Source organism: Nelumbo nucifera, chromosome 3 (assembly GCF_055504915.1).
Source record: "Nelumbo nucifera cultivar China Antique chromosome 3, China Antique-T2T, whole genome shotgun sequence".
NCBI lineage: Eukaryota > Viridiplantae > Streptophyta > Magnoliopsida > Proteales > Nelumbonaceae > Nelumbo > Nelumbo nucifera.
Genome location: NC_142651.1, coordinates 2,426,158 through 2,438,514, shown reverse-complemented (window position 1 = coordinate 2,438,514; position 12,357 = coordinate 2,426,158). Strand labels below are relative to the sequence as shown.

The 12,357-nt window shown below is 45.3% G+C and overlaps 1 protein-coding gene across 1 annotated transcript; it reads right to left on the bottom strand.

Annotated features, from left to right (window-relative positions):
* Positions 1-6,450: 6,450 nt before the first annotated feature.
* On the bottom strand, positions 6,451-8,681 carry LOC104592787 (ARM repeat superfamily protein). Its single transcript, XM_010252269.3, has one exon. The coding sequence runs from the start codon at positions 8,397-8,399 to the stop codon at positions 6,732-6,734; it is 1,668 nt and encodes a 555-aa protein (XP_010250571.1). The 5' UTR covers positions 8,400-8,681; the 3' UTR covers positions 6,451-6,731.
* Between the last annotated feature and the right edge of the window lie 3,676 nt (positions 8,682-12,357).

Below are 12,357 nucleotides of genomic sequence, written 5' to 3'. Positions count from 1 at the left end.
TTGCCGAGCTCGATGGGCTCGGAGTGCTGGTAGTCCGCTGCTGCCAGTGCGCCGAATCGGTTTTCCACCAGTGGGGACTTCGGTTTGGAGACCCGAGGTGCCGACCTCGTGGGCGAGGTTCCCGATCCGCCTGTGAGCCGCGAGGCGGGGATGACTTTTCTTTCTCTCCGGCCTGGGGACGAGGCCTGGCTGTTTGGGGGATTCAGGGGCCTAGAGGCCTTTCCTTGGTGGAGGCGCCCATCCTGCGGAGAGGCCTTGACTGGCTTCGGGGCAGGGTGGCGCGGTGGAAGTAGTGGTTGGTTCGGTGTCAGTTGGGGGAACTGCTGTTGATAGTGGTATTGGGAGAGGTTGTGCAACACTTGGTGCTGGTGAAGCTGGTGTTGCTGGAACTGCTGCATCTGGGCTTGCATTGCCCGCATGCACTGCATTAAGTCGTCCAACCGATTTTGGCTAGCTGCCAGGGGGACGGCGGTTGGCTCAGTGAAGGTAGTCTCGATGGGAAGAGGGAAGGGGATGTTTGCGGAAGGTAGGCTTACAGGCGCCACTGCTTGTGGCGTAGTCAGATTGGGGATTCCATCCACCGAGAGGGGGATGGTGAACTGCCCAACACACACCACGGGAACTTGGGGCTGTTCCCCGGTGGTGTTTGTCTCTGTGCCGCGTCCGGCGTTGCTGGATGAGGCCATGAGTATTGAGTTTCTCAGAGAAGAAGAAAAGGGTATGAAAGTTTTGGAGGGAGGCCTTTTGAAGCGTTTCCCACAGACGGCGCCAATTGATGGTGCGCAATCTGGCCGGTCTTAGCTGTCGATGATCTTGCTTCTGAACTGAGTAACAGGGACTTGAAATGGAAGGAGAAGGGAAGCTCCGGGGAGAACCCGGCGTAAGGGCTCCGAAGCTCAAGTTAGAATCCTTCAAAGGCAAGATAAACCAGACAGCGCGAAAGTTAGCATACCTCGTTCCTGGGGGGTAGAAGCCTTTTATAACCGCCTCGCGCACTCACTTCCAGGCTCTCATCAGGTCGGGCATGATTACTTCTGAACTCCTGCCAGTTCGGATGTCATTTCCTCTGGCCGGGCAGAACCGCCACTGTTCCTTTTGTCGGAGCCGTCTCTGCAGCTAGTGACGACAGTTGCAGGTGGTGGTAGCAGGAAGCCGTTTGAAATGCGGCTGTCAGGCGTCAGATCCCAAATCAGTCAGGCGCGTCGCCCTTGGATACGGACGTCCTTGGTGTCGGGTACGTTTGGTCGGCCTGGTGTTTCGGAAGTGAAGTGTTGGAGTGGCGAGCGAGGTGTCTTGAGTTCGGTTTGGAGTGTTCCGAGCTGCCATGGGCCAGCTCGGGTCAGCTTTGTGAGGCTTGGGGCCCAGTATAGCTCGTGCTCCTTGCAGGGAGCTCGGGTTCTCAGTAGGAAGCTTGCTCTTAATAGGGAGCTCGGACTTTAGGGAGCTCGGACTCTTAACAGGGAGCTCACTCTTAACAGGGAGCTCGGACTTAGGGAGCTCGAGTTCTTACTTAGGGAGCTCGGACCCTTAACAGGGAGCTCGCTCTTAACAGGGAGCTCGGACTCAGTACAGTGGTCTGGAGTTCGGGCTCGGTAGTGAGCTTGGACTTGTTTCCGATGTTCGCTTCGGGCGCTCTACTGTCCCGAGCTGCTTGTCTTTACCACGTGTCGGGCGATCGCGAGGTCGGGCCAAATTTCCCTTCATCACCATCCATCCCGCTTCGGCAAAGATTGGATAAGTGTTACCCGCTTACGCATAGTCCACGTCCAAGCGTGAAACCACCTTCAAAACCAGATAGGCCGGAGATCTCAGACGCGTTTAATGAGCCTCACCTCTAAGCTCACAAAGTACGTGCGGTTTGGATCTCTAAGCTCTCTAGCTCTCTTACTTTCTCATAAACAATTACCAGCTCGTTGACTTAATCATCGGAGTGCCCACCCCGGGTCAAGCAACCTGAACACTTTGACCTGTTATTTTTGCAGCTCGATTAGGCGATCTCACTAGCCCGATAACTAAGCTATCTGCCAACAGAAAGCATTAGATTGTGCATCATCAATTGGTGCCGTCAATGGGAACACTACACAAAAGTCGTATTCTCACACTCCCTTTCTAACTACAAGCTCAATGGCATCTTCCAACAACAACGTATGTGTTGACGAAGCAGTCAAAGGGGGGCAAGACTAGCACACTATGCATACTGACGTCCCCTCTGTTACTATCGAGTAGTTCACTGCGCCCCTAACCTTACCGGGCGTCCATGTCATGCAAAACCCTAACTGCCCTCCGCCCATTGTGAATGTACCTCTTCCATCGGTTGAGCCCTCTGTGGTTCCTGTTGGAATTGATGGTCACCAGTTCAACAAGCTTGTGTAGTTTGTCTGTGGGATTGACTTGCAAATGAGAACGTGGGTAAGTCATTTTGCCGCCTTAGCAGGGACGAAACAACAGCATCACCAACAACATCTGGCCACGAGGAAGAATGCTAACTAGAACTAGCAACCTAGCGACCAGAATAGGAATCAGAACCAGAACCAAGTATTGGACCCACCTCGCTGTCATGATGACCAGAATCAGGTTCCTGCTATGGAATCAACCCAAGCTGTGGCGTTTGAGGCTACCAGCTCTACTGAAGGGTCTCGAAGAAGGCATTGCAGACATGGATGCCGCAATACAGGAAGGAGCCGCCTCGCTACGAATGGCAACAAGGAGGCGGAGAAGAAAGAGGAAGAAAAGAAGGAGGTGAGCTAAGTTGGCACCTCATCTACATAGTCGGTGACCTGAACCTCACCACTAGCCATGGAAATCCTCATGGCCCCACGACCTAAGGATTTCAAGGCCCCCAGCCTCGTGTCCTATGATGGAACCACCGACCTAGTCGACCATCTTGATAGCTTCCATGCCTTGATGCAGCTACACGGGACCAACAACGCAAGCCTCTGCATGGCCTTCCTGACCACTTCCAGGGCACAACTCGGATGTGGTACTTGGGCTGACTGCAGGCTCCACTAAGAGTTGGAATCAGTTTGCCAACCTCTTCACCACACACTTTGTGACGAGCAAGCGGTGCCCGAAGTCGGCAACTTGTTTACTACACGTGGTCCAGTGAGCCAACAAGAAGCTCCAAGATTACATCAAGCGGTTCAAACTGGAGTGGTTACAGATCTCTAACCTCGACCCGACCGTCCAACTCATCGCGGCAGTTAATGGCGTTCGACACACTGACTAGCGTTGGGAGGTCGAGTTTCTCAACTTGAAGTAACGCAGTCGAGTTGAACCCTCCAACCTCCATGTGGCTGCGCTCAAAGGCAAAGGAAAGTAAACTGCCAGCGTCGACTTGGTGCCACCTCTGGAGAATAGCAACGAGAGAGCTCACCCCATGGAGGATGCCTTCGTAGTGCCAGTCTCTGATACTGACTCCATGAAGGTAGTGAAGATTGGAGCCCGCCTCTACGTTTTGAACTACTAAGTTTTTAATTAATAATTTAGATGTTTTTGCTTGATTAGTAGCAGGAATGCTTGACATAGACTCCTCTGTCATAACTCATAGGCTGATTGTTGGCCCTTAATTCAAACCAGTCTGACAGAAAAAAAAAGAACCTCGCCTAGGAGTGGTGGAGGGTAGTGGATGAGGAGGTAGGGAAGCTCTTCACAGCAGGCTTCGTTAGAGAGGTCCAATATCCGACTTGGATTGCAAATCCAATGCTCGTGAAGAAGGCTAACGACAAATAGCGCATGTGCGTTGACTACACCAACCTCAACAGAGGCTACCCAAAGGATAGCTTCCCACTCCCTAAGTTGGACCAATCGAACCAACCCAATCTCAAGCCATTGGTCGGACCATGATCGAGGATGAAACTCAAACCAAAACACATCGGGTTAAGATTACTCCCTCACTAGACTGATCACGTCGGACTCGGGAGTGGGGGCAACTAATGAAGGGTAATTTGGTCCTCTAATAATATCGTGACATGTAGCATTGCAGAACGACATAGTGACATCTCGGCACCACGAAAGCAGAACCCAAGAGCACTTCGAACTCTTCATAGCTGCATCAACGACCTCGACACCACTCCAGTAGGTTGAACTGCGAATAGCTAGGCGAGACCTCAGGTCGGCGTAATAGGCGACCTGCTCCCTTTGATCTGACCCAACTCTGGTTAGCGACCTGCCTAACGTGCCGAGTGACCTCCCCCTTTAGTGGGCTATTGCCTTTGAATTCCTCGGGGTCACGATGTGACGCCAGAAGAGCCGATTATAACCCAACCCGCTTCGGGTGAGATTGGATAAGCGTACCTCTAGGCGTAAAACCACCTCCGAACTAGATGAGTCAGAGATCCTAGACGCATTTTGTGAGGCTCACAATAGTTTACCTATATAAGGGCCTCACCTCCAACCTCACAAGGTACGCACGTTTTAGCTCTCTAACCACTACTCTCTTGCTTTCTTGCAAACAATTACTAGCTCGCCGACTTAAGTATCGAAATGCCCATCCCGGGCAAAGCAACCCAGACACTCTAATATATTTTTTTTGTAGCTCGACCAGACAACCTTACCAGCCCAACAACCGAGCTGTCTACTAGCCGAGAGCACCAGATTGTACATCATTAGAACCCAATACATACTTTGCCCCTTTCCAGTCCGTATAGACATCCATGGCCATGACCCCATCAATAGGGGTGTCAATTGGATTGGATTTTGTCTAATCCGATCTGGTCCCATATAAGTCCATTACAGATGGATCAAGTCCAATCCAATCCGATGAATACTTTCAACTCTGGACTATTTTGAACCAGTCCAATTCAATGTCTGGACAATTCAATCTATTCAAATTGACTTTAATTTAGATTGGTTCCAACCAAGACCTGGTCCCATTGACACCTGTAATTAATGGACCTGATATTGATATTGATTCAATCCAACCCAATTCAATATAAATCCATTACAGATGGATTAGTCTATTGGACCATTAAGTTTGGATTGATTCAATTCAATATGTTTTATTGGTCCGTCCGGATGGGGTATAACCCACAACCGGTCCGTTGACGCCCCTACACATCATAAGAAGCTAGCGAATGTACTGTGTGAAAATTTTCATTACTAAGACCATAAATAAGTCAAAACAACTTAAAAAGGACCATTTTTAACCCGGTGGAAGTTAGGATCTCCAGAAGAACATCGGCAGCAACGTATTGTGGTTTTCATTGTCGGATTAGCCAGAAAGATACCACATCCATGATCCATGTAAACCGTGGCCCATGGGATGGGAGGGACACTGGAATATAGTGAGGTAAAGAAATTCTCTGGAGACAAATTACCTGTGCGGTTGTGCCAGACTCGCATATAGGGAGGGAGGTTTTCTCGATTCACCTAATTGTGTTACTTGCCAACAACTCAATTCATATACTTCAACAAAATCCAACAAGCACTCGATACTCTGCTCTGTTTCTGGCTCTGAATTAGTCAGGGTGGCACTGCAGTGTAACACAAGAGTTTGTTGCTTCCATCTATTAAATGTACAACAACTAACATAATAGCATGGTGTGTGTTTGGCACTTTGGAGGACAGACTCACATGATCAAAGACCCACCATTTTCAAATACTAACCCATTTTGGAGGTGGAGTGGATCCACCAAGAAGGGTCTGAACTAACCGTCTGAACATGTCATGTGCTGAATGTAATTCCACTGGACGTTCAAAATTTCCTTCTCAATTGAACAATTTCAGTAAAGCATCCAGACTCGAGAAAAAATTAAGATATACATCATCTGTACAGCTCCATGTAAAATGGATCCTTTCCAGAGTGTTAACCATATTCAGGTTTTATGCAAAAAAATGAGCTCATTTACATTTTTCTCTCTACAACCTGAAAAGAAGGCTTCAGCTAACCATATTCAGGTTTTATTGCTTCCATTTCAAGAAGCAATAATAATCCTTTCAAGTAGCAGTCACACAAGACACAACACGAGTTAATATCTCTACACTTGACCTGAATGTCGACTGGACATACAAAGAAGAGATCATGTTGGAGAGTAGAATAAAATCAATCTTACATCTTCCCAGTGTATCAGAGGTTGGAGCTCCTTTTCTGTATTCTTAATCTATCTTTTGATCCTTATTGACAAGTCATTAATTTGCAAATCCCCTCGAACAAACAGGCAAACACAAAGAACAGAATCTGGAATAAAAGGTAAAGTACACACGAAAAGCTTGGGACCTGACGGGATGGACAGTAACTAGGGATATCTAAATTGGAGCTATATCTTCTACCCGAAAAAAATGGAGTTAAATCGAACTCCTTTAATGAATTTCTCCAACATTTGGGATGACTTACCCGTTTAGCTATATAAATCTAATCCATCAAGATCAGAATGGAAAAGAAAAAATAACTCAATTCTCTTGGTCCTTTGCGTAGTAAAGGAATGGTATAAAAGAAAAGCATGAAACCAAGGAGGCACACAATATTACTAATTATTTATTGGGTGTTTAGGAAGGAAAAACAAGTTTAAATCCAGTTTGGTGAACAAACCAAGAATCTAACTCTACACAGAGATATACATCAGCGATTAGGGTAAGTGGATAACAACATTTACCTTTTCCTAACCAAGACTAGGAAGAGCAATAAAACAGAGCAAAAATTGTAAATTGAAACACAAAATATGGTACATACAGATCAACAAAGGAATCACCCCAACACTATCCATGATGGTTGTCTCCATAACTCTTTCATCGTCTTATGTTCTGGCAAATACGCCCCATAGCTTACCCCGACTCAGGCTTTCGAGAAGTTTCACTGCTCCATCAATCTCCATCTCAACAAGTTTCTGCAGATAACCACAAGCCCCTACGGCAACCATCTGTTTCCGACACTTTCTAGACTGTACGATGGAAGCCAAGACAGAGATTGGATATTTCTTATCCAAATTCTGTATTAAAGGATCGAGAAGCTGAACTGTACTGGTGATCCCCCTCTCGTCCTTGCGGAAAACCCTTCTATTACCTGTATGGAGCAATAGAGACGACAAGGCCATTGCAGCCGCTTCTCTCTCTTCAACCGCCTTGGCATCCAACATCCTAACCAGAGGGGGAATGCATCCAGATTCTCCCATGTCTTTCCTTGCCTTGGTGTTATACCCAAGCACAAACACGGCTCTGGCAGCTGTGGTTCTCACAACGGAAACCCCGCAACTCAACACACCCACAAGCCGAGATATGAACCAGTTGGAAACAAGAACGTCGGCAATGGGCCTACAAGACGCCAAGTTCCTTAACAACCCAACTGCAACCTCAAGGCTCCGAGCCGTCTGAGCCGAGTCCCAGAAATTTTTCAGACACCCAATCCCACCTTCTCGAGCAACCAAGAGCTTTAAATTGTCATCCTCGGAAGCCAAATTACACAAACACCCAATCGAATTCTCTTGGGCAATTGCAGTTCCTGAGGTCGAAAGCGCAATAAGAACCGGCACCGCAGTCTCTTCGATAAAATTCTGCCTGATTTCGGCGAATGTAGCAAGATTTCTCAACACCCCAGCGGCGAAGGCCTGAGAACCAGGCGTTCCGGCCTGGCAAATTTCCAGAAGAGAAGAAATCCCGCCTCTAGACCCAATGGCTCTCGCATTCTCTTTGGAGAAACTGAGAGCTTGAAGGGTAATACAAGCCTTCTCCTTTGCAAACCCACTTCCCGATTCAAGAACCCGAATCAGATGATTCAGTAGTAGAACCCCTTCGGCAATCAAAACATGCTTGCTGGAATCCACAACCGAAATCCTCGAAATCGCCGCAACGGATTTCTCCTTGATCTCCAGGGAGCTCGAATCAAGTAACCGAACAAGAACTGGAACCGCACCCTGTGCGACGGCGATTAGGACGTTCTTATCATCCTCCTGGAGCAATCCAAGCAAGGAATCCATGGCAGCGTTTTTAGCCTCCGCGTTCCCGATCTGCAAACGAGTTATCAAGTTTCTGGCTTCGACTCGGACCACTTCACGCTTGGAAGTCGTCGTGGTGGCGCACCCAGGACCGGCGTTTGTGTCCTGAAGAACGCCGCTGCGAATCAAGAGCTCGCAATCCCTGGTGTGCTGGTCGAGCTTGGCAGCGACTGAGTCGAGATCGCTCTGGGTTCTGAGCTTGCCATCGGTCAAAGCGGAGATTCTGCACTTGTTAGCCAAGGCGAGAGTGTCGGTTAGGGTTTGGGAGACAGATTGGACAAGGTCAAGAGAGAGAGGGTTGGAATAGAAGTTGGGGAAGTCGGAGAGATCTTTAAGTTGAGTTGGGAGGTTTTCTAGCTTGTTTCTGATTATAGACCACTTGCCTCTGAAGATCTGAATATGGGGTATCTCCTGCATGAGAGAGGAGATTAGCTGGGTTGAGAGGTGGAGATGGTCGGTTTCGAGTAATTTCATGATGATTGTTGTTCACTTGATTCTGGGATAGACTAGCAAATTAGGGAATTTAGGGTTTGTAGTCTGACCTAGAGAGAGAGAGGGATCAGGGAAGGAATAGAAGGGCGGAGAGGAGGAAAGAGTGAGGAGAGACGAGACGATGAATAGCGGCACTGCCGGGCAGCGACAAGACAAGAATCAACAAAATAATAATAATGCAATTCTGGGGAATCGGAGTGAAGAAGAGGGAAGGGGGTCTTATTAGTTTTAGGCTTTTAGCTGAGTAGTGGTAGTACTACAACTACTCTAATTGAACAGTTGGATTCTTCTATGGGAAACTGGAGGATATAGGATAGGGCCAATCAAGGAACGCCACGTCATGATGAACCGTAGGACCCATGTATAAGAAGCAGACGTGGTGTATCATGATTGGATCATCATTTTAGAACTACTAGATTAGATGATGGGATGGCAACTGGCAACTTTTAGCCGTTTAGACTTTTTACTCGCTTCCTCGGTTCCTCCTGTTTTTCTACTTTTTCTTTTCATTTTCTTCACTACATTCTGATCTGGCTCAGCTGAATCAAACACGGATACTTATGGATTATTATTCATGGGAGATGTTCCCAGTACACGGATTGATGTATTTGTGAGGTCGATGTGAGTAGCAGATGCTGCAGATCCCAATTCGAGAGAGAGAGAGAGACCGAGAGGGGAGGTTTCCTCACCTTTTTTGCATCGGCTATGTCTTGATGGGACTTTTGCCTTTTCTCTAAAGCTTGAAGATTGATTTCATGGGATGATGGGATGCTATTTTTTTTTTCTATCTTTGAAAAAGTAAACGACTCATAATAACTTTTCTACGATGGGCAAGATAAAGGGCTGGGATTGACTGACGTGTTCAGTTACGTAACCCATAGTACACGCCTGGATAATTGCCCAATGTAAAGGTTGTAAAGCCCCCAAGGCCGGTCCAACCTTTTGCGGGATTCGATCGCAGGTCTCCCTACATCTCAGTCAGAGAACTTACCAACGATTCCAAGTCACCGCTGTCCGTTACAACCTGCCAAATCAGCAAATGCCATTAAATTCAAAAAAATAAAACTAATGGTATTATTAGTTAAGTAATTAAATTAGATACATTGAAGTATTATTTTTATCATATACTGAGTGAGCATTAATCATTTTTCATATATTCTTCACCTGTTCAATCTCTCTCTCCCCCTCAAACTTGATTAATTCATTGGGTTGGGAATTATTAATCGCCTATAACTCACATTAGGTATTATGATGGTAAGTGATAGCTACAAGGCCCATTTATATATAGATATATACAGTAGTGGCAATCCCCCTGCTATTATTATATGTGTTTGGTTACGGTAGGAAGCTGTTTATTACTTCATAGGTGCCAAATTAAACCTTTGTATTTATTAAAATCATTATCTCACTACAACAGTTGTGGCAACGTCTCAAATTCCCTTTTCGCACTTTAATAAATAATAATAATAATAATAATAATAATAATAATAATAATAATAATAATAATAATAATAATAATAATAATAATGTAAAAGGGGGTTGAAGAAGACCAAACAAAAGGCGAGAAAAAAAATAGAAAAAACGGTGTTAGTCGGGAGAGGATTAGAAAAAAAAAAAAAAAAGAAACATGCAAAAAGAAAAATGGCAAGGTGGAACCGCAATAGGCAATTAGAAATGAGACAACATAATTGCTGCCGCATATGATGTTTCGTTTCGCTTTTCCTTCTTTAAACTTCACTTCGGATTCGGAGTATATGGCGAGGCCTGCCGCCTTCGGGCTCGGGGAGGTGGATGTATGTTTTAAGTTTTAACTGCTTGCCAACTGCCAGCCCAAAATAATCCCCTTCCTTTTCCCTTCATTATTAGTTACTCACTGCACATTTGGATTACCAATAAGTAAAAAAAAAAAAGAGTTAAAGAGACGACGACCTCGATTCTTCCACCAGTCCCTTGATTTCTTGAATTGAGAGGAGGCACGAGGCAGGCAGCGGGGCTGGCGCCATGTTGGGTTGGTATTATCTATATTTTATTTTAAAAAATTATTAATTAAGAATGGAAATTGATAATGATTGATAAGCTGGGAGAGCTTCCAGTGAAAGCATTGAGCGGCCCAAACCTTGCAAAATAGAGGATGTGAAAGAGTCTAAATTGTGACATCAGGCAAGGAGGCTTTTACGATTAAGTTAGTGTCGAGCTGGATGGGTTGAAGGAAAGTTAGAAAGCAATGAGAGTTAGAATACCTTATCAGAGTATGTATTCTCTGAAGGCGCACCCCTCTATTATAGAGTTGGGGGATGATCAAAATGCTCTTAAGATTCTCAGAAGTAATGGATCTTGATGTATGGATTTTTAAGGGTTCATGGGAGCGATCTCCAGATGAACCGTTTGTCATTTCCGTCAGTTGCTGGACATGTTCCCGAGGATCTCAAAAACGTTAATTGCATGGAAAATGCATCCCCATGCTGATGTGGCAAGTCGGAGTCATTCTACTCAAACATCAATTTGTGCTTGGGTTGCCTGATATCTCGAGAGGCTCGAGGTGGAACTGATGTGTTGAGTGACTTTGATTTGACCATTGTAGACGATCTAGCGAGGTCACTTGAGGATACATAGACCCGTTCTAATGACAATGCTTTCGGAGGTTTCTCATGCAGGTCCTGTGGTATCCGAGGTGATGTGGCACCCGGCGATCGATGTGTTGATTTCACCCATCATAAATAATAATACAACAGCCTCATTCAACCAAAAATAGTAATGAGAATAAAAATGCTAACTTGGCCATACATGGTAAAGGAAATCCCAGCTGGAAAAAAGATGAGACCCCTCGTTGATTCATTCCTTTCGCTCCATCACATCATTATCATCCAAGAACCATTTGGGTAGAGTTGAGTTGAGACATTTATATCTTCAATATCTGGGGTGTTTGCAGTTTGCTAGGGCTTGCGAATTTTGGGTTCGGAATCTGAAATCTAGATACAGTAGTGTGCTTCAGAAAAACAAGTGTAATGACGTCGTCCTTTTTGGACCTTGGTAGTTCGTAGTTCGTACCAAAAGCCAAAGTCAGAACCAAGCTGTAGCTGTAGCTGTGGCATCAAGGTCAATTTTAGATATGTAGTGTGAAAAGCCAAGGTGTAGAAGACGTATCAAACAAGTTCCGTGTCCAAATTTCACTGTTTCTGTTTCACCACAATAAAAAATAAAAAATAAATGAAAGGGAAAAACAAAACGTAATTCAACGTTCAATTGGATTCCTGGACTGAAGTCTGAAGTAGTCTGAAGCCAGAGTGAGCCAGGTCGTCGGTTACTTGTTCGAGTAAATAGAATGAAATAAACAAAAACGCGCCTTTCATGGTTGTTCATAAACTGTAAACAATGAGTCAAATATCAAAATGAAAGGAAACCTTTGTGACTTATAAACGATAAAAATTCATACACAAATAGGTACTTGGATATCAACCTTTCATTCGTTGTTAGTATGTTTTCATATAATAATTAGTTGACTTCGCCTACTCTTGGATATGGGCCCATGGGCCATGGGGAGTGCCAAGTGCCAATAATTATTAACACTATCATTTATATTTTAAATTAATTAATACATGTCCGCCCAAACTCCAAAGACATCCGATAAAGAGAGAGAGATTGAATGATTGTCTCCGTGTGGGGCCCAGCTTCCAACTTCTAAGTTCTTTAATTTCCTTACTAACTAAACAGTTATCGCTGACTGGGTCGGACAACAATGTTAGTTATTGCCTCATTGTTATTTGAAGAGAATAGAAAGTGAAGAGATTCGATCAAAACACTCTTTAATTAGTTATCACAAAAGATGAAGAGGGTGTTAATATTGCCATTGCTGCTTTGGGTTTGGAATATTAAATAACCACACCAGTATGTATGTTGCTTGCTTACCTGTTCATAAACGGCCGGGCAAAATTCGTTTAAA